This window comes from Manacus vitellinus, unplaced genomic scaffold, assembly GCF_001715985.3.
Source record: "Manacus vitellinus isolate BGI_N305 unplaced genomic scaffold, ASM171598v3 scaffold_2_pilon, whole genome shotgun sequence".
Taxonomy (NCBI): domain Eukaryota; kingdom Metazoa; phylum Chordata; class Aves; order Passeriformes; family Pipridae; genus Manacus; species Manacus vitellinus.
The window spans coordinates 11,932,839-11,955,281 of record NW_021940208.1 but is presented as its reverse complement, the minus strand read 5'-3'; the positions used below and the strand labels follow the sequence as shown (position 1 = coordinate 11,955,281).

The 22,443-nt window shown below is 35.7% G+C and overlaps 1 protein-coding gene across 1 annotated transcript in view; it reads left to right on the top strand.

Annotated features, from left to right (window-relative positions):
* The window catches only part of CWF19L2 (CWF19 like cell cycle control factor 2), a 70,662-nt gene that overhangs the window by 12,399 nt on the left and 35,820 nt on the right, over window positions 1-22,443 (top strand). Inside the window, exons 4-10 of the mRNA XM_008922751.2 lie at window positions 1,167-1,274; window positions 3,556-3,675; window positions 4,832-4,925; window positions 6,100-6,215; window positions 6,509-7,227; window positions 12,775-12,868; window positions 15,613-15,702. Of these exons, the coding sequence (XP_008920999.1) occupies window positions 1,167-1,274; window positions 3,556-3,675; window positions 4,832-4,925; window positions 6,100-6,215; window positions 6,509-7,227; window positions 12,775-12,868; window positions 15,613-15,702 (1,341 nt within the window). The remainder of the gene's footprint in view (window positions 1-1,166; window positions 1,275-3,555; window positions 3,676-4,831; window positions 4,926-6,099; window positions 6,216-6,508; window positions 7,228-12,774; window positions 12,869-15,612; window positions 15,703-22,443) is intronic.

Below are 22,443 nucleotides of genomic sequence, written 5' to 3'. Positions count from 1 at the left end.
ATAATATTGAATTCACTCATTAGGAACTAAAGGATTTATAAAAAATCCTTATTCTGGGATAGAGAGGAAAAATTTGTAGGTACCCTGTTGACCCTGGTATATGGTGAAACGATGTGTCTGAAAGTGCAAATATACTTTGATTTTAGGCATGAGTTACTTCTACCTTTTTCCATGGATGTTCAACCATGGACACTCCCAGCAACATGGAAATTGTACGTGACTCAAGTGCATTTGAGTCTGTAAGCAGATGCCTTCACATTGAGGGACACTCTGGCAAAACAGCACAGAGACTGCATTAGAAATCTTGTGCTGCTTTCAGTGTGTTTTTCCACATTGTGGAAAACATCCTCCCAGCATTTTGGTGTGAGTCAGCTGGCACTGTGATTTTTAATTTTCAGAGAGTCTCTTTTGTTGAGTGAAGGAATGTGCAGCATGATGAGATTTATTTTTTAGGGACTTATACCAGAGATGAACTATGATATCAGTGTGGGAAGTAACCTAAGGCACAAGTGTCCTGCATTTTCACATGGGAGTCACCAAAACCACAACAGTGACTCCTAGGATACAACACAGTCCTGGCTGTAACTTCGATCCAAAGTCTGTTATTCCTATGACAGGTTCATGTAAATAGCAAAGCAACTGTCAATGGAGTCCTATTTACTTCAAGTGCAAAAGTACAAGTGTAGGAAGCTGGATATGAAAAGAGGAGGCAATAGCATGTAAAGTGCTTTATATTGTACTGTGTAGCTGATTTTATTTTTTTAGTGTAAAACATACTTAGTAATGAAGTAATGCAGTTTTTATTTTGTTTTTGTAACGTCGTAATCCTAATTGATTTTGATTTTGTTTTTATTATGACAGTTTTAGCTTTAGCAATGTTATGCAAATACCAGTATGAAGTAGTGTTATACAATGTGATGTACTCATGAAGTATAATGGAGTCTTTTGATCATGAAGGAACAATCCTCTATGGGAATATCAATATTCTGGTTTTATTATCAGTATTTTAAAATATTAAACAGTATTATATTAATAATGCTAATCATGATTAATTTTTGATTATCAATTCAGGATTTTGATTATCAATATACTTGATTAGTATTGCATTTTATCAACTAATGTGTTAAGGTGTTATTATTATTCTTTACATTAAACTCTCTTTTTAGGATTCTTCAGTTGAATGGGTTGAGTCAAATGTGTCACAGTCAGATGACACAGAAAAGGCTGGGAAGGTCAATAAGCAACCAGATGCTGTGAAAGAACCCTCACTGCAGGTGAGCAGGCTGATAACTAGTCCAGTGATAAATTCAGCATGACCAACTGTGAAACATGCTTAGGTTTCTTGACAGCTCTTTTGCAGTGTGTTGAACAAAACCTATTTTACAGACAAATGTCTTTGCTTAGCTAGGTGAATGCTACTTTTCATTCACTGGAAGACTTCTCTACCTAATAGCTCGTAGTGTTTAAGAAAGCACTGCTCTTAATGTTGCCGCGAACCAGTTCCTTTCATCATCATTTGTTTTCATCATCTAACAACTTGATATTCTTGAAGAGGTCAGCTTAATGGCCTTGACTAAATATGTTATTTTTTCTTCATAATTTTGGTGGATGTTCTATAAATGAATGAATTTTTCCTTCTATGGTGCTTAAACAGATATAAGGAAGAGAGGTGTAGAACTTCTCAGCGATAGTTTTTATGGCTTCAGTGCCTCTTCTGATTTTCCTGAGTGAATTCTGTGCCCAGTATTTTGGAAAATGGAGTAATACTGAAATGAACTGCAGTGATTTTAGTAACAAGTATAGTCACATACCACAACATCCTCAGTTGTGTAAAAATGATTTTCAATTTAGTGTCTAAATTTTTTTTCTCCTGAAAAAAGTCCCTGTATCTCATTCTGAATTGGTGCATCTTGTTAAGAGAAATAAAAAGGGACTCTGAATCATATCTATCTTGGAAAAGTATGAAGTAATGCAGTGTGTGTCTTGATAATTTATACTGCAACCACCTTTTTTTTAAAACATTTTTTGGTATACTGTATAGCCTGGGCTTGTCTGGTTTTGGATGAAGAGTGTGCTTTTGACAGGAATTTCCTAGTCATCCCTACTTTTTTATTTTAGCTTATATTATGAAGAAGTCTTGGAACACATAAATCCATTTCCTGTTGGATTAAACTAAATTAGAAGATGTGTTCTCAAAGTGCACCTAAGGTGCTTGATGTGACCAGTCTTGGCCTAGTCCAGAGTGCTTGCTTAAAAAGAAAAAAAAAAAGACAGAAACAAAAATAAAAATCCTCAAACCACAAATCTGAAGCCTGTATAAGAGTCAGTCAGGCACTTTTCAGTGGTTCTCAGAGACAGGACCAGAGGCAACGAGCAGAAACTGAAACACAGGAGGTTCCTTCTGAACATCAGGAAACTTGGTTTACTGTGAGGGCGTCCAGGCACTGGCACAGGTTACCTGGAGAGGTTTTGGAATCTCCATCCCTGGATGTATTTACAGTCCATCTCTACATGGTCCTGGGCAACTGTCTCTGGGTGTCCCTGCTTGAGCAGGGGTTTAGACCAGATGACTTTCTCCAGAGGTCCCATGCACATCCACGTTTGTTGATTCATGTTGCTGGCTAATATGGGCATAGGTATTACTGAATCACTTGAAGATAGATTATTTTTCAGTTCTTTCTCTTAGAGGAGATCTGAGAAATGGAATGTTGGGTTTCACCCCTGGAACTCCCTGTTGTGTTGCCTAATATAATTTTTAAATAACAGTGATAGCGTGACATGTAGCGTCTGTTCAGATTGACAGCTCAGACTTGAACCCTATTGAAGATAGCAAGACTCTTCTGCAAGATGTTTCAATTTCTATGCTAGAATCATAGAATTACTCCAAATACTTCTTTTTATAGAGTAATTGCTTATAATGTGTATGTCACTGCCTTCTTTTGAGGCTTCTGGATTTGTGTGTATAAACATAGTCGTTATATCTAGGCTTTTTATATGCCACTTTTCTGTAGAGTAGTCCTCATTTTTAAAATCTCCTTGGTCTGGTTTAGGTTTTGTAAATGCAGTTTTCTACCTGATATCTTGGGTAGAGTTTACAGGCTTCAGATGTATAATTGTTGAGTTTGAGGGTGCAGTTAATGCCTAGATATCCAAGGTATAAACTATGCTCAGTTACTGATTGCAGATTTTGTATGCACTAGAAGAGATATAAAAGGTCAGGAGGTCAAAATTAACAAGATGAGATGTACAGTGTTTCTTGAAGCAAATAATTAGCAGTCTGTAAAATTTTATGTTTACTAGTGTCTTAAATATGTTGTGAAGATATATTTCAAATTATGGAAAGACATTTCTGCAATTTACTTGTGTATTAAAAAATTGAAAGATTAGGGTTCTTAAAATGGTATTTCCTTTTCATTAAAATATTTTATATGTGTTTGTAAAGCCTATACTGTTTATTGTCAGAAACATTTGTCAGTAGTTGCACTAGTTTGGTTTGTACATAAGCCATGTTTCTGTTGGAATTATGAACGCTGATTCTCTGTTTTTATTTTATAGAGAGAAGAATGGATGAATTTAGACTTCATGTCATTGAAAACAACATCAGTAGCAGCTGTCAAAGGTGAAAGACACAAAGAAAAAGTATTGGAACGACAGAAAGCTCAAGAACTTGAGCAGGTAGGAGGAATTAATATATTAAATTTTTTCTGCATTTTACCACTTGGTTCAAATGTATAAGTCTTTGTTATTATTTAAACTAATGCCTGATGCATGAAGTGATAGTTATTTTAATTAAATTGGTCTGTTTGGGATGAGAAGGCTTCATATATCCAAGTTTATCTTGTGGAGAAAGGCCTTTAAACTATATTCTAGGTAAGGAGAAAGTCAGTTTTGTTAATACTAAGTTCTGTAATATTTGAAGGGCTCCTGAGATATTTTACTTAATGAAAATGACAGATTGTTGGTCTGGCCACCTTCTCCATGATGTGTGTGACAGGAGTGCCATTGGTTTGTGTGATAAAAGCTTGCTTAAGTTACTGTCTTAAAGTCTAGACTGCTAAGGGTTGTTTTTTCCCGAAGAAAGAATTCAGAGCAGTTGTTGTGCCTTTCATGTCCTCGTTGTTGGTGAACAAAGGGGTGGATCAGGGTCTCACTGTGCAAGGGGTTGCTGTCATTAAATTAATTCTGTTTACGTACAGTTGATGACTGTTTCATTGACAACCTTAAATGCAATTTAGTCTGATCTCAAAACACAGTTACTGATCGCCATCTAATATTTACTTGTCCTTACATTTTACAGTAAGTCCTTTGTTGCTGTTAAGTCTTCCAGTTAGTTGTGTCTGGGAGCCAGATTGACCTGGAATGCTGTTACTGTGTAGTATGTGGTGCTTTGGTTATTGTCTTTTGAGAAGAGATTAATCTTTTTTTGTTTTTTTTTTCTCCACATAATTTTTTTACTGAACATTATTTCTGAGCTGTTGAAGGACCATTTAATGTGGAGATCTTAAATCATCAGAATGTCTGCATGTATTATATATGGTTAATGACAATTTATGATCCTGGAAGAGTATGATTCTTATAGACTCTTCCACCCAACTCCTTGCTGTCCATGCAGGTTTATACTCTTGTGTTTTCTGCAGCAGTGTCTGTTCTTTCTTTGATGCCCAAAACAATCTGTATAACAGATGCATACAGCATGCCAGTGTTGGGGGTGAACTGATGATATAACATAGACTTCACACACAAGTCTCACAAAATTTAGTAGATATTCTAGAAAATATCTAGAAAATACAAGCCATATGCTATGTACATATTAAAATTATTTCTGTTTTAGGCCATGCTGTCTGAGAGAGAACTTAATCCCTATTGGAAAGACGGTGGTACAGGTTTGCCACCAGAGAAGGATGAAGAAGCTTCAGTTAAGAAAGGTAAACAGCAACTTTTGGTAATATTCTTAAATTTCTGCTGCAGTTTCTGATCTCTATGTTGCTAAGAAGTTACTGCTAATGTTTTTGTAAATGCTTTATGAATTATATACATATTATTAATAATAACAATAATAATGTAATAAAGTAAAATTTGGATGGAAATTCAATAGTGAATATTGGGTTCACATTATAGTATGTTGTTTGTTGTTTGTTCACTGGTTTTTAATCTTGAGTGGTTTGACCTTCAATATCTTTACCGAAATTCTCCATTTTGAACTAATTAAAGGAAAGCATGATTTAACCAAGACAAGATAAATTGTTGTCGACTCATTTGGTTCCTTTCATTCCATTACACAAATTACTGTTTTAAAATATTCACCCACAGAAGACTGAGTCACATTAAAATGAAATACATTACAGATGCGGTTTATGAAAAATACGACTTCTGTAACCTTTTCACTGCTTTCCTTTCCCCAGAGTTATCCTACCTATTTCCAGCAAGTGCAATTAGAAAAACGTTTTTCATGATGTCATTAAGCATTTATTATGTGATAAGAAGGGGTCCTTGTATTCTGTCAACAGGGAAGAGTGGGGTCTGTGGCTTTTTGCGAACCTTTCCCCATAGTCAGTCTGTCCTGCAAACCATTAGCCTCATGCCTACTTTAGGAGTCGCAGAGATCAGTGACCTGTAAGAGGTGTCAGGCATCAGTGAGTGTGTGTTCAGAATGTTAAGACCTCTGCTAGCTTCTCAAATGGAAAGCAATTGGTTACTCATTCATTTTCTGAGAAGGGGAATCCACTTGTTTCTGTATAAGGGGTATGCTAAAGAATGGACACAGAAAGTGGAAACAATGAGAAAGCTCCTTAATGTCATTAAAAAAACCCAGAACTTCTCATATACTCATATACTAGTCCTGTCTTGGAAACTGCTTGTTGTGTTCTATGATAAAGTAGAGAAGCTTAAATTAAATCTGTGGTATTGCTGAGGTATAACCAGTATTAACTTATGAAAACATGTAACTGTGTTATTATATTAATTCTGTTTTTCATTTACACCCCCTTCAATTTTTACATTAAGTTTAGGTGAAGGTTTGATGTCACATACAGAGTAAGGTTAAATAGGAAGAATTACTTGATATTTAAAACTGTGACCTCTCATTGTTTTCTACTTTAGTTACAGTGGTAGAAGATGCTGGATTAAGTTGGCTGCGAAAATCATACCAAAGGATGAAAGAGCAGGCTGAGAGAGAGAAACGAAATTTTGAGGAAATTGTAGCTGAGAGATATGGGGTGAGGATATTCAATTAAATTTTCTTCATACTAATAGATGCTTGGAAAAGATTACTTTCATAAAAAGGCACAAGTACTTAATGTGTAGTGTAAGACCTACGGAAAGAAGCTGGAAAAAACAACCTCTTGAAGCTTCTCTCAAGTGACGAAGAGTTTAAAGCTACCCAGCCTTTTATGCATTTTGTTTTGTTAATTTTCTTTTTTATTATATGGGATCCTACAGCAGAGTTAAAATACTTAAACAATACCACATGGTCTTTAAAGTGTCATGACTTTTTTATTCTTTTTTATAGTCAGTGGAGATATTTCAGTCACGATTAGAAGAAGCTGAAAAAGCTGCATCCAGAAAGGAAAATTATCAAAGAAGTGGAAGGTGGAGGAAAACTGACTATTCAGAAAGTGAGAGAGAGAGGAAAGAACAGCATATTGAAAAGGTGACACGAGATGAAGATGATAGAAACAGGAACACGTTTGGGGGCCATACTAGGGAGAAGGATGGCAAGGGATGGGCACAGGAGGACAAAGATTACAAAAGAGGTATGTCAAGAAGAGACCAAGAATGTGGACACAGGAGCATGGACTCCCTATTAAGGGGCTACAGCTCCAAAGGAGAAAAATACTCCAGTGAAAAACGAAATCAGGAAAAGGGTTCATCCTTAAGCAGTATGAAACACAAATTTTTGAAACCCTCTGAAGATGATTCATCGTCTTACAGTGCACCTAGACACTACAAGTCAGAGCAGTCCTCTTCCAAACTGCCTGCTCATAGCTCTTTGAGCAGTCGTTTCCAGAAACCTGAAGAAGATACTGCCGTGTGGACCAAAACACACCGTGAAGATAACAATGAGAAATTACCATCTGATCAAAAATCATCAGGTACTAGGGAACAAACTGATGGCAATAGTTGGGAAAGACCTCCAAGTGATGAAAAAGAGAAGTTGCGACAGGAGTACTCAAGCGATATCTCTGAGAAGAAACAGACGTTATCTGACAATAAAACATCATGCTCTAGGTATTTTATGAACTTCTTTACTTGTTTCTTCATTGCTGTATTTTTCATGGCAAAGTATACCAGGAGCTCTTACCTTCTTCGTGGCAGTATGAGAACTGATCCTATCAGATCTCTTTAGTTTGGAGGAGTCTAGCCTCCAGCTAAGGGTAGCTACAATAGACCACTGCAGAAGTAATGAACACCCCTTACTTGTCCTGTCTCCTCAGCTTATTTGAGAATTGCTAATGCTAGATTATTTTCTGCTTGTTTCTAATGTTAGTTCACACTGCATTAAAATTGGCCTCTTACGCAAAAAACCTGCAAAACAATATCTTAACTGTCGATGAATTTATAAAAGACAAACTTGAAATGTTACAAAATGCTGACTAAAACCTGAAATAATTAATACAGCAGGGATAGGTTTTCCACCTGTGAGATGAATTCACATGCTTAAGTAAAGAAAAATAGTAGAAGGTATTGACTAGAAAAATAGTAGAAGGTATTGACTAGAACATGCATTTTGTGTGGAAAAGAGGAAGGATTAATAGGAGTGGGAAGGGAAACATAAACTGATAGGCAGCAGGAATTTAATTTTTCCTGACTTGCTTTAGTGAAAGACAGCAAAGAGTAGTAAGGAGAAGTGGTCAGAAAAGTAAGTTGTAGAGAACTGACCTTTTGCTCTGCTCAAGGCCTTCTGTTCTCCAGTATTAGCAGCTTGCTGGTTCTCCCAATGATTTGTCTAGGGTGGTTATTACTGTGAATGCTTTCCTTCAGATCTTTCCAATAATATGTAGGCATGTGAAAAAGTATGTTAGTTTCAGGGTGGTTTTAATTAATTGTTTGGGAATACAGGACAAGTAAATAGTCTTGATTGGAGTATGTAAGAAGAATGATATGATTTAGTTAAAAACAGCATTTGATGAAATATGACCAAATGTAATTCCTTCTTTAGTGTATGCTTATGTCAGTTATGTGCAGAAAACTTTTTACAGTGGGGTTATGAATTTATTTTCAACTATTTGTTGGATTCTAATAAGAAGATACCTTAAAATTGTTTATTTTATTTATAATTGTCCCTATGTGTAGTACTTGCAGATACCTCACTGTGTATTTCCAAAGAAAAAATGTACATAAATGAGTCCTGCATGAGTTACCAGCAGCAGGCATCCTAGTCTACACAGTTCTTTATTTATATATATTGGGTATTTATTCCAGATTTAGCTTGCTATACTTTGATAGAAGCCAATGAAATTTAGATTTTCATTAATAGCAAGAATATAAATTACTTGCGTGATGTTCACTTAATCTAATTTTTTTTTAAAGGCATGAACTTGAATATATGTAATGGCAGAAGTAGTTCCAAATTCTGGCAGGAATAGTTTTGCATACTATGGGAAATTCCATTCATAAATGTTTGTCATCTCTTGTTTATTGTGTATTTTAGTGTTTGCCTAGGTACTATTTTGCTGGAAAATGAGAAATAAATTTTTATACCTGTTTTAGTTACACTGAAAAAAAAGTCTTGTAGCATTAAACCTGTGATGTATGAGACATTATTAGACATTCAAATTTAGCAATCCTCTTTGTTTTCCTATATATCACCCAAATAGTTATTGCCCTGAAGTGTCTGGGTTTTACCAGTTAAATGTACTTTGTAAACTTCTCATTAGAATGATTCATGGTGTATCTGAACTGAAGACTTCCTCCGCTCTTGAGTCCTGATTTGTGCATGATTTTGTTGAGGTATAAGGTCTCCACAATCCACAGTTGTTTTCCACTTGTCTTGAGGGATAGGAATGGGGGTGGGAGGTAAGGGGGAAGATGTGGAGCTGGTTGTTGCTTTGTGTGTGTGGTGTGTTGACCCCCAGCAAGCAGCTAAGCAGGTACCCAACTGCTTGCTTGTTCTCCATTCTATAGAGGGAATCAGAGGAGCAAAGGGGAGAAAAACTCCTTGTTGAATAAAGGTAATGTAACGAGTGAAGGAAAAGGGCAGCAACATGTGATTCAAAGGCAGTCAGTCACTCACCACCTCCCATAAGCAGACTGATGCCCAGCCGGTCTTTGAACAGCAGCTATTTTGTAAAGAATGCACTCTCCAACCATTTTTCCCTGAGTGTGATGGTACGTGGCAGGGAATAGCCCTTTGGCCGGTTTGGGTTGGCTGTCCTGGCTGTGACCCTCCCAAGCCTCTGCTCACCCCATCCTGCTTGCTGGGGGTGCACAGTGAGACCCAGAGAAAGCCTGGAGGCTGAGTAAGCACTGTTCAAGAACAGCCAGAACAGCAGTGTGTTAGCAACGCTGTCACCAGTTAAGTCCAAACCACAGCACCATACAGGCTGCTGGTCATGAATGAGTGGTTTAGGGTCACTCAAAGAATCACCATCAAAGGGATTTGCAAAAATGGTTTTAATATGAATCTACAAAAATGTGACTTAACAAAGTTTGGTGATGAGGTTCACTCTGTTATTTACTACATGAGTGAAACATACAAAGGAAAATTGAGAGAAAATTGATTTAGAATGATTTACGCAGAGACTGAAGACACAAAAGGGTAAGGGAGACCATACCATTGTGTCATGAGGTTTTGAGTGAACACCCCCTTGCCTTCTAAACTCCTGATGGAGATTGGGTGTGGCTAGGTCCAGTCATAGTCTCAGACTTGCTGAACAGTTTATATCTAAAGGATTACATCTGTAATCAGTTAGGATCACCTAAAGAACCAGTGTCCAAGATTTCAGCAAAAGGTGATCCTAGTACGATGTTGTAGGAGTATCAGTTCACCACAGATGAAATTTTTACACGACTTCTGATACAGCAACAGTCTGAGCTTTGTTCACTGTTTTAAGATGGATCAGAAGATTTTAACAGTACTTAATCATTGACTAATTTAACATTTATGAAGTGAGTCAACATGATTTGCTACAATCACAACAGTGACTTAATTATAGATCTGAGATGACAACATTCATCCTATACTGGCTGTAGGGTATTTAAATCAATTCACACACACATGCATACAGACAGAAAGAGATATTTTATAGGGATATATGTGTATAAATATATTAAGATATATGTATATAAATGTATGAAAGTATGTCTTTTAAGGGTTCCTCGAGTTCAGTGAAATACTTCAGTTGTCTTGGAATTCCTCAATGGGCAAGAGTTGAGCCTCAAGGAGGGGAGGATGTTGGCCCAGGCCCCCTTGTCAGCTTTCCACCACAGTCCTCCAAACTTTGCAAACTGGAGAGTTGGCAAGTTCACCACCACAATGCTATGGAAAATGTAAATTCCATCCTAGCCAGACCTAGTAGAACATGTAATTTTTGATACCATTGCCTCAGTGTTGTTTTCTTCAAAGAAGCAGCTGCACTATTAGTCTTTTTTTTTTTTTCCTACGTTCAGTAATGGTGATTCACTTTTTTTTTAATTGCAAGTACAAAAAACTGTACCTTTTAGCTTTTGGTTGCCACATGTAGTAAGTGCAATGCTAATTGTAACAGGACAAAGCTGGAGATTTTGGGAAATGAAATTGTGTACGGAAGTGGTTTGCTTATTCAAGTTCAAAAAATTAAATTATTATGATAGAAGTGATAATTCTTTTCCTCGCAAAAGAGGAATAAGCATAGGAACTGTTTAGCTGATATTTTCTTTTGCATGTGTTTTCTGTTTTAGTACTATTAAATCTAATTGCACATCTTTGATATTTTAATTGTATTTCTTAGCCAATACAATTACTGAGCTGATGTATTAGTAAAGTGGTGATTACTTAGGCTTGGAAAACCATATAGCCCTTGCTTACTGATTTAACTTACTTCCAAGTTCCTTTAAGCTGACTCTTAACTTCAGAGATTTTATGTGTTTGAAATACCAAATGACCTGTCTTCCTATTCCATTCAGTGAAAATTGTCTTTTTTTTTTTCCTAGAATGTTGTAGAAAATTCTGGCTTTTGGAACATTTCAGGTTTCAATATGTGCAGTAGTTATCCATTGGGAATAATTGATAAACTGCTGCTTTCTTTTTCTTACTAGTTTCTACAAGTTTCAAGACTTGTAACACATGTCCTTTTTCAGTGGTGTTGTCAGTCAGTTACAAGAAGTAAATCTTCTTTCAGGTGAAGGCTTGAATTAAAAGGTGTTTCTGGTTCAGTTCGTTATCTCTCATGCTGAAAAGATAGCTCTTAAGTTTTATCTCTTCTAAAGCACAGAGGAAGTTTCTTCAGCCTATAAATCAAAGTATTTTGGACAGTAGTATGACACAGATTAATTAAAAGTGCTGATTGGATATCCAAGGGATCTCCCCAGAGGAAAAGTCCATCAGCTAGTGTTTGCTGGAAGTCACACTTAATAATGGGACTTCTTCAAAGTTTAATTTGAGACAAGATAAAAAGCAAATCAAAACGATTTCTCAAGTCTCAAAAAGTTCAGACAATGACTCAAGCCCTAGCACCTTAAAAAAAGCATATATGAAGTAATAAACACCTTTATTTAAATAGTCTCCTCGGTATTGAAAAATATAGGTTAAGGAAAAGTGAGAAGGTAAGCTTTGAGGGTTTTGTTTCTGGTGAAGTTAAGGTATATTTTGCTGAGTTTTCGGGTTCTGAATTAGGGGTCTTGAAAACAAAGAAAAGCAACTTTGGAAAGTTTCTCAGGACTTGGGAGACCTGACAGTTAAAGATGACACCATCTTCAAGTTTTCCCATTCTTCAAATCTGACAGGGTTTTACCATATCAAGTAGTGGGTGAATTCTCTTTCTAATAGCAAGAATAAATATCATAACTGTATTCTTATGTCTCTTTTGTGTTAGATATTTTACTTTTAGAATTAGTTGGTTTTAGTCTTTCCTAGAGTTAGAGAACAAGAGCCAAACTTGTTTGATGCCTCTTTGCAATATTTCTTAGAGACTTTATTTATTATTATAAGAACTCCTATGCTGACCTTTTAATATTAAAATTAAAATATAATACTGTTTATTACTAGCTGTGACTTCCTGAGGGATACTTCTTATTTTTAAAATGCTACCAGTTAATTTTTCGTGGAAACTCTGCTGTATCAGCCGTAACATGTTCAGAAGCAGAGATTGTACTGAGAGCAGATAAGTATGGGAAAATAAGTAGTTTTCAAGAGATGGAAGGCCACTTTGGCTAACAGGAAAACAACTCAGAAAAGGGCAGTTTTGCTGAGAAGTAAAAGCATGGCCAAAGCCAGAAAAGAGAATTAGAATGGGTTGAAATAACTTTCTGTTCCTCTTTCCCTTACTTTTTGCCTGCTTATACCTGCTACTGTCTCTTTGACTGTTTTTTTTGTGCTGGGAAAATGTTCATAGGTAGTTCTTTTCATTTTAATTGATCTCAAAAGTAAAAGGAAACAAGCTTCATAAAAATTTTATTCAAGCTCTTTGGCTTCAGAGTCCTTGGCAACTTCTGACTGCAAATACATTTTTATATGTTGTTTTCAATTATTTTGACAGTAGGAGCATATGTACCAGTACAGTAGGCAAATAATACTTAATTACAGGAGTGAATACTGCAGTGTTTTTCTATGGGTTTAGTGCAGCTGCTGTTTTACAGATCATCAAAGGATGAGCCGCCTCGGGTCCTTAGTGAAGAGGAGATGAACAGACTGGGAGCAAAGATCGTGAAAGCAGAACTCATGGGAGACATGGTAATGTCTTTGAAAACTGTCATGATTTACTGCAATTTTTTTTTAGAGCTCGCAGTGATTTAATTGTTTTGGTTTCTTTTTTTTTTTTAAAGGGTATTGATTCAAGCTAATAAAGACCCGCAGAATTTGGTAGGGTTTGAAGATACTGCTTTTACAGTAACTTTTGCTTTAAATGCAATGGTTCATAGACTAGAGGAGAGGATTCAGATCCCTAGGCTTTGTAGGATAAGCAGCATACCCAAAACCAATTGTTCTCTGCATTTTTTTAAAGTATTTTATATCTTTTTATTAGAAAGGGAGCAGGTGAAAACTACAGAGCTCCTTGTCTATGTTACCAGGTAGACAGTTTCTGGAGCTTTTCTTGTTTCATCAGCTTTGTCACAAGTAGGTCCTTGTGGTTCATGGCTCTGCTCTATAAGCCTGCTTATTAATTATGGTATGGAGATATAAAACTGAAAGGAACTGCATAGGCCATTGCATCCAGCTCAGCATTGAGAACAACTGTAGTTGTTTCAAACAATGTTTTGTGGTCAGCTCCACAAAATTCCTGCCCTGAATGAGACCGAGTCTCATATTTAGTGTTGCTTTAGGAGGTTTGTTTCATTCAGCAAGCTGATCCTGAAGGATCAAGAATTTCACTCTTTCTGAACACTCTAAACTCTGGAAGTATATACGTATATATATTTTTTATTACACTAAGCATGGCTATAATGAGTTAATTCCATTCAGTAGTACTGTCTGGAAGTTTCAGTTATAAAAAGGTAGTAGTCTGTTAGTTTTTAAGCTGTGTTTTTAAGTGCTTGCTCTGAATAGCTGCTATTAAGAAACTTTTTTCTTAGTTTTTAGAAGCAAATCCTATCACTGTGGGCCTTTGTATCTTTTTTTTTAAGATTAATTTTTACTGCACCTGTTTAGTTTGCCTCTTGTGACGCAATATCTGCATCACGAAGAAGTAATAAATAAGTATGACTTCAACAACTAAATTAGTATTCCCTGAGAGCTATTGATTCTTTGATTTGTGGGAAGTTTTAGGATGTTTTGGCACTATTGCTGGATTAGGACATGCTGTCCATATTTTATAAACATTTTCTTTTCAAACCAGTTTTATATTATGAATTCTTTTCCCACAGACTTTAGGCATAGATGTGTGTATGTAGCTTTACAATATTTCAACAGCTGTACCTTTTCTAGAAATCCTGTCCATTTGAAATCTTATTAACTTCAAACATGAATTAAAAGTAACTTCAAGCAATGTATTTCCTACTAAGATATAATGAGTGTTAATGATTTAAATAGATGTCTCCATATTTTAATCTGTAGTTTTCATAGTTAATATTAAAAAATATGCTACTGAAGAAAATTATATTTATGAATGTAATTATATGATAGGTTTGTGAGGTACTGGTGTAGTCACTTAAGATATTACTTTATTGTGTAAGACATTTTCCTACAAGGGAAAATGGTTGAAGCTATCTATACACTAGTTGCAAAAGTGCTGGGGAGGGGAAAGTTTTCCAAAGACCTTCATGGAGATCAGCAAAATTTGTAGACTTTTTTTCTTCCCCTTCTGCTTAGCTTCAGTAGTATTGCCCAAACAGAAGCTTGGGTGCAAATGTTGGGGGAGGGTCTGTCCCACCTGACAGTAACTGAATATGAGTAATTTGACAAAAAATATACAGGTGTTCTGTAGGGAGAGTATAACAACAGTATAAATAATAAAAAACCTAATCCTTGCCTTGTTTTGTTTTAAATATTGTTCATGGTCTTCCTCTGATCAGATTGAAAATGCAACTTGTTTAAACAAGTTCATCCCCACACACCAGTACAAATGGTTATGTAACAGCATGGCTGGAGCTCAAGGTTGGCCATGTGCAACAAATGAATTCTGAATCTGTTTTTGTACTGACTTGCTGCTTGGTGTTGAGCAAATGACTTAATTTTGGGGCAGCAAGTATGGGCATGCTTGTTGGAGTCCAGTCAATGGAACTGGCAAAGGGGTCAGAGTATAAGTGGTTCTATTTCATGTAGGTTGATAGGTTGCCACCTGGCAATTCATAGCAGTCCAAGATATTCTAAAATACTTGTATTTATTTAATAAACAGATGGTTGAGGGAACAGGACCATCAGAAACAATTTACACAAGATTGTAAACGGTTCTCATATTTCACCTTTTGTACATTTTAATACTCAAAATGAGGTCTTAAGTGCAAAGGTTGGACATGCAGTGTGGGGAGATGTAAAACTGCATTGTAAAAATGTCTGAGAGATATTTCCCTAGACCCATTGCTTGCATGTGTGTGTATAAATGTGTATGTGTGTATATATAAAAAAAATAAAAGGATACGTAGGATAACCTGGAAAGGTTATACACCTGATGTGTTCGAGCTTCTGTATTCAGCTTTCTATACATAAACTAATATTTATGCTTAGCATTTATTAGTAAAAAAAAAAGCATTTCTTAGTATAAGATACTAATGTTTAAGGATGCTTTTTCTGCTCTTTTTATGGCAATTCATGTTTCTATACTTCAGATACTTTTATTCTGAACATTTTTTTAAAATTTTTTATCCAGTAAAGAATTGTGTAAATTGTATCGACATGTTTTATTTAGTCTTTTATGTCATTAGAGTTTAAAAAATAATTTCAAAACACAAAAAAATGGAATGAATAGTTAATTCCGATATAAAGGTCTCTTAAAACTTTCAGATGGTTAAACTAATGGAGTATAATCACTTTCTTTGAAGGAACTGGCTTCAAAACTTCAGGCAGAACTTGACAATGCTCGCAAGTTGAGAGAGACTCAAAGACAGATTCCAGCAAAGGCTGGCAAAGAGGTAAGGGGGAAAATACTGTTCTTTTTTTTTTTTACACTAAACCAGTGGTACGATACAGGTAGCAATTGAATTAGAGAAGATCAGATGTACTTAGGAAAATTAGAAAATGTGACTTCAGGTGAGTTACTGTTCAAATTAAATTGTGCCTTTTGTTGGCAAACAAAACTGTCTCCATTGTACCTTAACCACTTCTATGGGATTTTTTTACTGGTAATAATTTTCTCAGCAAGGATATGTATCTTCCATTAAAAATGAAACTGCTATGTGTTGTGTTGTTGACTGTACTGGCTGTTAAATAACTGTAATGTCTCTGAAGAAGCTGGCATTTTACGTGTAACTCCTTTTGAAGGGTGGTATTCAAGAAACAGATAGTAAGCATCTTCCATACCAACACTGATACAGCTACAAGGAAATATGGTTAATACCTCAAGTTATGAGTTCTGTCTTCATGAGGGAGACAAAATTTTAGGCAAGAACTAATGTTCATGTTTAATTTGACCCCAGTCCCACAATGAAAATTGGGGATTGCAAGTGATCTGAGTTTGAAAAGCCACTAACTTTTTTCTTTTCTAAAAGACTTCATGTCAGACCTCATACGTTGACTAGTATTTCTCCAGTCTTTAGAAGGCAAACTGAACTGGAAGTTGATGTGTGGCCTCTTGCTAACTACCTTGTGGCAATAGGATTAAAGTCTCAGACTTTGAATTCACAAGAATTTAAAGATACAAAAGCTCTGTGTAGATAGACTACTTCATTGCAGTGCAATTCTTGGGCATGTTTTTCGTGTATATATATATAAAAACCTGCATAAAGCAGATTGGAGTTGTGTAATTACATAGGAAAAATCCATTCAGATTTTAAAATTGGAAAGTAGAGAGAGTGTTATGGGTGGACCTCAAAAATTGGTGGACAACTGTTTCTTAGAAACTGAGTCAAGAATAACAGTTTTGGTCAGCCTTGGTCTTAGCCACAGTCTGATTTTTATCTCAATTAAATTAAAGCGTATTTAAAACTAATAGTATGTAGTCATTTCAAAAGTACCAAATATAAATATTTTTGAATATGCTTTACCTGTGCCTGTTTCCTGGCTTCTTCTGGCCTATATTACATGGCTTTTGAGAATGAGCAGTCCAGCAGAGCTGTCAGTTACTCTGTCCTAAGTCCTGTCTTTGTGATAGTGCCAGGGTAGTCTTACTGGTTTTACAGCTTCCAACTTTTGAACTGCTGGATCACAAGCAGAATGTACTTGGTACTCCTGTGTATCAAGGACCAGCTATATCACACTGTGTATCTAAAGAGCCCAGATGTTCAAAAACCATCTCATAACAGAAGAGAAGCTGATTTGTGAAGGACTGTTTGATTCTGTACTAATCAGCCTTTCCATAGCATTGACCACCCAACTGACAGACTCAACCAGTTCAAACAGATGTATTACAAGTGGGATACCTGAAGCAGTTTTCACAGAAATGGTTTTCCAAATGGATGTCCCATAGATCCCAAAGTCTGATAGCTTTGCCTCCACCACCAATAACAAACATGTTTCAGGCAGGTCTCTCTCTGCTTCCTTGGAGCTGCATGGCCAATGTCATGCTAGGAGGTCCTGAAATGTGGCTTTTCCTTATTTTAATTTCTGTTGAGAGAACTGGGAAGATAAATCAGGAAGCAGTGAAGGCAATTTTGAATGCATCTCCCTAGGAAGGTTTTTTCTTTTTGATTAATTGGACATGGATCAATTTCCCAATTCAGTTCACTGTGGGACTGAGTGAGGACACATGTAGGGGGGTGTATGAGTGGCTGGAGTTGGTACAGAGGACAGGATCAATTCTTTTGGCAATGGTGCTGGTTTATTCTGCCTCAAGGTGATCAAGAAACTATAGACTTAAGGGACTGTGAAGTGTTAGCTTAAATTCTGGTTTTATTTATTTATTTTTGTTTGTGAGTGAAACTAAAGGCAAATCTAGCTTTTACAGTGTGACTTAGTGACTAGTTTTGTAGGTTTTTTGACTTAGACAGGAATTTTAGCCCAAGCAACCCCAAAAATACGGTTTTCAAAAACGAGTAAAGTATCTATTAGTGAAATTAGGGGTCTTAAATACTTCAGTCATGTATACATATGCAATGAGTGCACATGCAAAGATTCTTCTAAAATGATTAATTAAAATGTAGATTGTGTTTGTTTTTCTTTAAGTTGGAGAAGGAGGTAACCTGCAGAGTCTATGGAAATGAAAAAACTTTTGATTTCATTTGTTATAGAATGATGTTTATTTTGAGATGCTTATGTCTACTTTATCATGGACATTTTGTTTGAGCCCTAGTGAAACTGTGTAAAGAGAAGGCTGCTGTGTTTCTGAGTAAGGATAGGTGATGCAAATGAGTACTTATTGAATGTAAGGACACAGCAGAAAATTGTGGAGACTTCAGCATTTAGAAAATAACTTTCATGTGTTCATAGTTTACCTCTCAAGTACAGTTTATATTTCTGTTACCTGAGAGTGCTAAACAGCTCTAGATTTGAATACATTAGTTATGAGGATGCCACCTCTGCCATGTGTCAGTACTAATCACAACTGATGTAATTTGTGCTTTTATTCAGTCTTTTTATTTAACAAAGTATATCTGAAACATTAGCACTCCTTCATGGCACGTAATTTGCAGTGGGTTTTGGTAGTACAAAAATTGGGAGGTAAAAACTTAAATGAGGAAGAGGCAGAATATATAATATATCAGTTGGAAGGGACTTACAGTGGTCACCTAGTCCAACAGCATGATGGTGAATGAATATAGTATATAGGAGTATGCATCTTTTAAAACTGTTTTCAGTCCCAAATGAAGTATGGTTTGGAAAAAAGCTTCTCAACCCTAAGTCTGTTTCTGTGTTCCATAGCACTTAATTAGTATGCAGGAAACAGAAAGCAGTCTCTGCTGAGCAAATGCTAGAGACAGCTCTCAATAATGATGAATTGCATTCAAAATACAAAATCAATACAAAATTAAATGAAAACTAGAAGGTGGTACTTTAAGCAAAATAGCATGGTAGAGAATATACTATCATGGTATCACGGAGTATTTAAAAGAAGAGAATTCTGAAAAATGGAAACAAATACTGCCTTTTCTGTCATGCTTTTGAGAATATGTAGGGAAAATATGAATTATTTCAGCATAGCAAATCTTCGTTTGAATAACTGAGTTTTCTATGGAAGTCTGTCAGCCCTTGGTCTAGTATGATTGATTTAATAAATATATTTAAAGCATAGGGAATAAAACAGTGATTGAAAGATATATATATATATATATATGTATACACTCTCTCTCTCTCAAATGTATTCCTCAGGATAGAGGAAAAAAATTTAAAGTTTTTCTACTGAAGAGTATGTAGTGTTTCTGATATGCCTGTTGGGCATAGAAGAGATCTGTAGGCAATAATCTTGAATTTTGGCAGGCACAGCATTTCACTTTACAGTAGGCATCTCACTGATATGATGCTTCTTTAATAGAGAAAACTCTTTCTAGGCTATCTGTTGCATCTGTAAGAGTAACAGTCTCCAGGCCATTGCTTGTGCATCTCAGATGGAGAAAATTTATAGTGCAAGGAAAAGTAAATTTAGCAAGTTTTATGGCATAAGTAGGGCTCGTCTTTTAGTGAAAGCCATCATAATATTAAGAGCCTCACATACTTCAAATGCTTCTGCTATTTTTATTTATTATGCTTCTTGAGTACAAAGATGATTAGGTTTCCAGCACGTCTTATCTGAACACAAATTTTGATGTATTGAAGGTCTGATATTTAATTTGGATCCCTGAGATGCATTAGAGTCCAGACTGAGGGATAATTCTAAGGAAGCTAGCTCAGTATATATGATTTTTTAAAAATTCTTTTTGAAGAGCTAACACTATTTTTCAAAAAGGAAACTGAATACAACAGTTTGGCTTATATCTCAAATCCTATTTATAATAAAAATTACATCTGTTGCATACCATTACGTACAGTTCTTCATTAGGAGACACAGGATGGAACATGCTGGATCTTTATCCGGAGAAACTAATTGCAGCACAGATAATGTCCTTGTTTTCAAGAATGACCTTTTCATAAATAGCTTAAAGATGACAATGATTCCTTGGAAAAAGAGAGAGTTATCTATAAGTACAGTGGGGGGTGTGTGTGTGTTTGTATGTATGTGTGTATACATGTAAAATTTAAATGGTGATTAATACTTTGGAATACGAGGTGAAAGAAAGAAGGAAACTAATCAGTGCTTTTGATGCAAGGTTTTTTTTTATTTTTAAAAAATCCCTAACCAAAGCTAAACAAACACACAAAAAAAGACAAGACCAAATCACCCTGAAAATTAACATTCAAAATTGCAGGTGTGCCAGAATGTTTAATTTTAGGTTTAGGAATTGTGACTATAAACACAGATGTTTTTCTGCAATAAAAATATTTGGTTGTCAAAATTTTAAAGTTATGCTTATAGACTTACAATATATAAAGAATCCTTTAAAACTATTTAAAACTGCTTTGCAAGAAAGTATAGTTAGATCGTTCTATAAAAACTAGAAAGATGGGGATTAATGACCCTCACTAAATGCACAATAAAAATCTCTGATTTTGTTTGGAACTTCGGGTGGTGGGGAGATGCAGCAACAGATGGCTCATGGTCTGTTTACTCTCAGATGTTTTTAGCTCATAATGTCTGTTTCCTGGTGTTCCATCACACTTGAATCTTGTGTGCAAGATGGCTGTGCCATTCTTTCTTCAGCAAAAGTTTGTGTTTTCCATGTGGAGTTGACTAGCTCTAACTGGAACAGGGAATAGTGACGTGGGTATACTGCTGCAGAACAGCTTTAATATCATTAGTGCATACTTTTTAAAAATAGTAGGTATATGCAGTTATTGGTGAGTGTATTTCCTGGACACTCTTGTTGATGTCAGTAAGAGAAGATTACACAATTATTCATAAGACAAAAACATATTAAGACAAAGTGGTTTAGCTTCCTGAATGTAATTTATAGGAAATTGGCTTTTGCAATTAAAAAGTATTGGAGAAATTCTATCAATAAATGATGTAAAACAGCTTATGGTTTCAGTACATGTAAAAAGTATGAAAGGGCAGGGTGGATAAAACTTTGTAGAGTTCAAACTGACAATACAAAAGCTTGGAAATATGCTTTGACACCGGAGGCAGCAGCCATATCCAAGTTCCATGCAACACTTGTAGCTGATGGCATCATTTTTTCTGGCTCTGTTTTTCTCCTAACACCATGTTAAATTTCTGTATATTTTTACTGCTGTCTAGAGCCATCTAGTCATTACTTTTTTTTTTCCAAGTTTTCTTGCATCTCATACCTACAGTGGCTCATTGATGGTATGGCTAAGTGTCTAACCATTTCAAAGTGTAGCTAACAATTTTAAATATCAAACTTCATCTTTAGATGTTTTTTTTGAAGTTGTATTTGCAAGGTTATGTTGCTTCCTGATATCCAGTATTACTGTTGAGTTAAACTTAATTGCTTTAGTTTTCCCCATTACTGGAGGCATCACTGGACAGGCTCATTACAAGCTGCTGTAAGTTGCATATTATTGGTTCCAGCCTTATTTCCTCAGGCTGGCAGGATGAGTCCTACTGAATTCGGTTTGAGGTTTGTGTGTGTGTCCATTCTACTCACAAGATATTATTCTGATCACCCTATCGTAGAGATGCTCTAGGAAAATAAATACTCAATGCAAATAGAAAGATTTTTGAATGCAGGGATGATTGGACACATTTTATAAAGAGGAGATTAATAAGAAGGTCATATTATTTATTTTCAGTAATACACATTTTTGCTAAAATACCCTTTTTATAATATAAGAACAAAGAATTGGCGGGCAACTGATTTTATATCAGTAAGAAAAAATTAAGTTTTTTACATAATATGTTATTAACGTGTCACTCACTGACTGGGGGAGAGAAAGGATAAAGACTTAATCCTTTTCCATGGTTTGGAGTTTTTGGAGTTTTTTTAGTTGTATGTTTTATACACAAATGAAGCACTACCTGATAAAGATACTCTTCTGTAGAATAGTTCACTTCTGTGTTACAGCCTGCATTAGATTTTCTAATGCTTCTCTCCACTGTATTAAAGTACAAGATCCTGAATATGGCAAATGGACTTCCTGATCTTCTAAAACCTTTTTAAAATCCCATTTCTATATTAGCTTAATACCTTTTGAAGTTGTAATAGTGATTCTTATTAATATGTTCGTTGAGTCTTTCTGGAAATACTAAATTTTTAACCTAGTTAGAAGTTTACTCTTGCTTTCCTTCCTCTTATAGCTTTTTTTCTGATATAAGAAACTCAGATGAAAGACACAACTTTTATACAATGCACTGCTATTAAAGACTTTGGACCTTTTTAATTTCATCTTGCTGTGAGATTCAAACCTCAGTCTTGCTATGGATTATGGTCTACCCACTGGTTTTGTAAGCATTACCTTGAAGGTCATGGTGCCATTATTCACAACAAATGTCAGAGCCTGAAGGGTAACTTAAATGCTTTGAAACCTGGTACATGGGGACTCCAGGTAGTGACTACATCAGCTCCTCAGTGATGAGACCTGGTGCCCTTACAAATAGCCAGCACTGAAGGAGGCAGACTGCTCCTTCTGGATGGATAATCCTTCTGATAACTGTGGTGATCATGTGTGAATGCAACCCAAGAACCTAACAGAGGGGTAATTGAAATGGGAGGGGAAGGAACAAT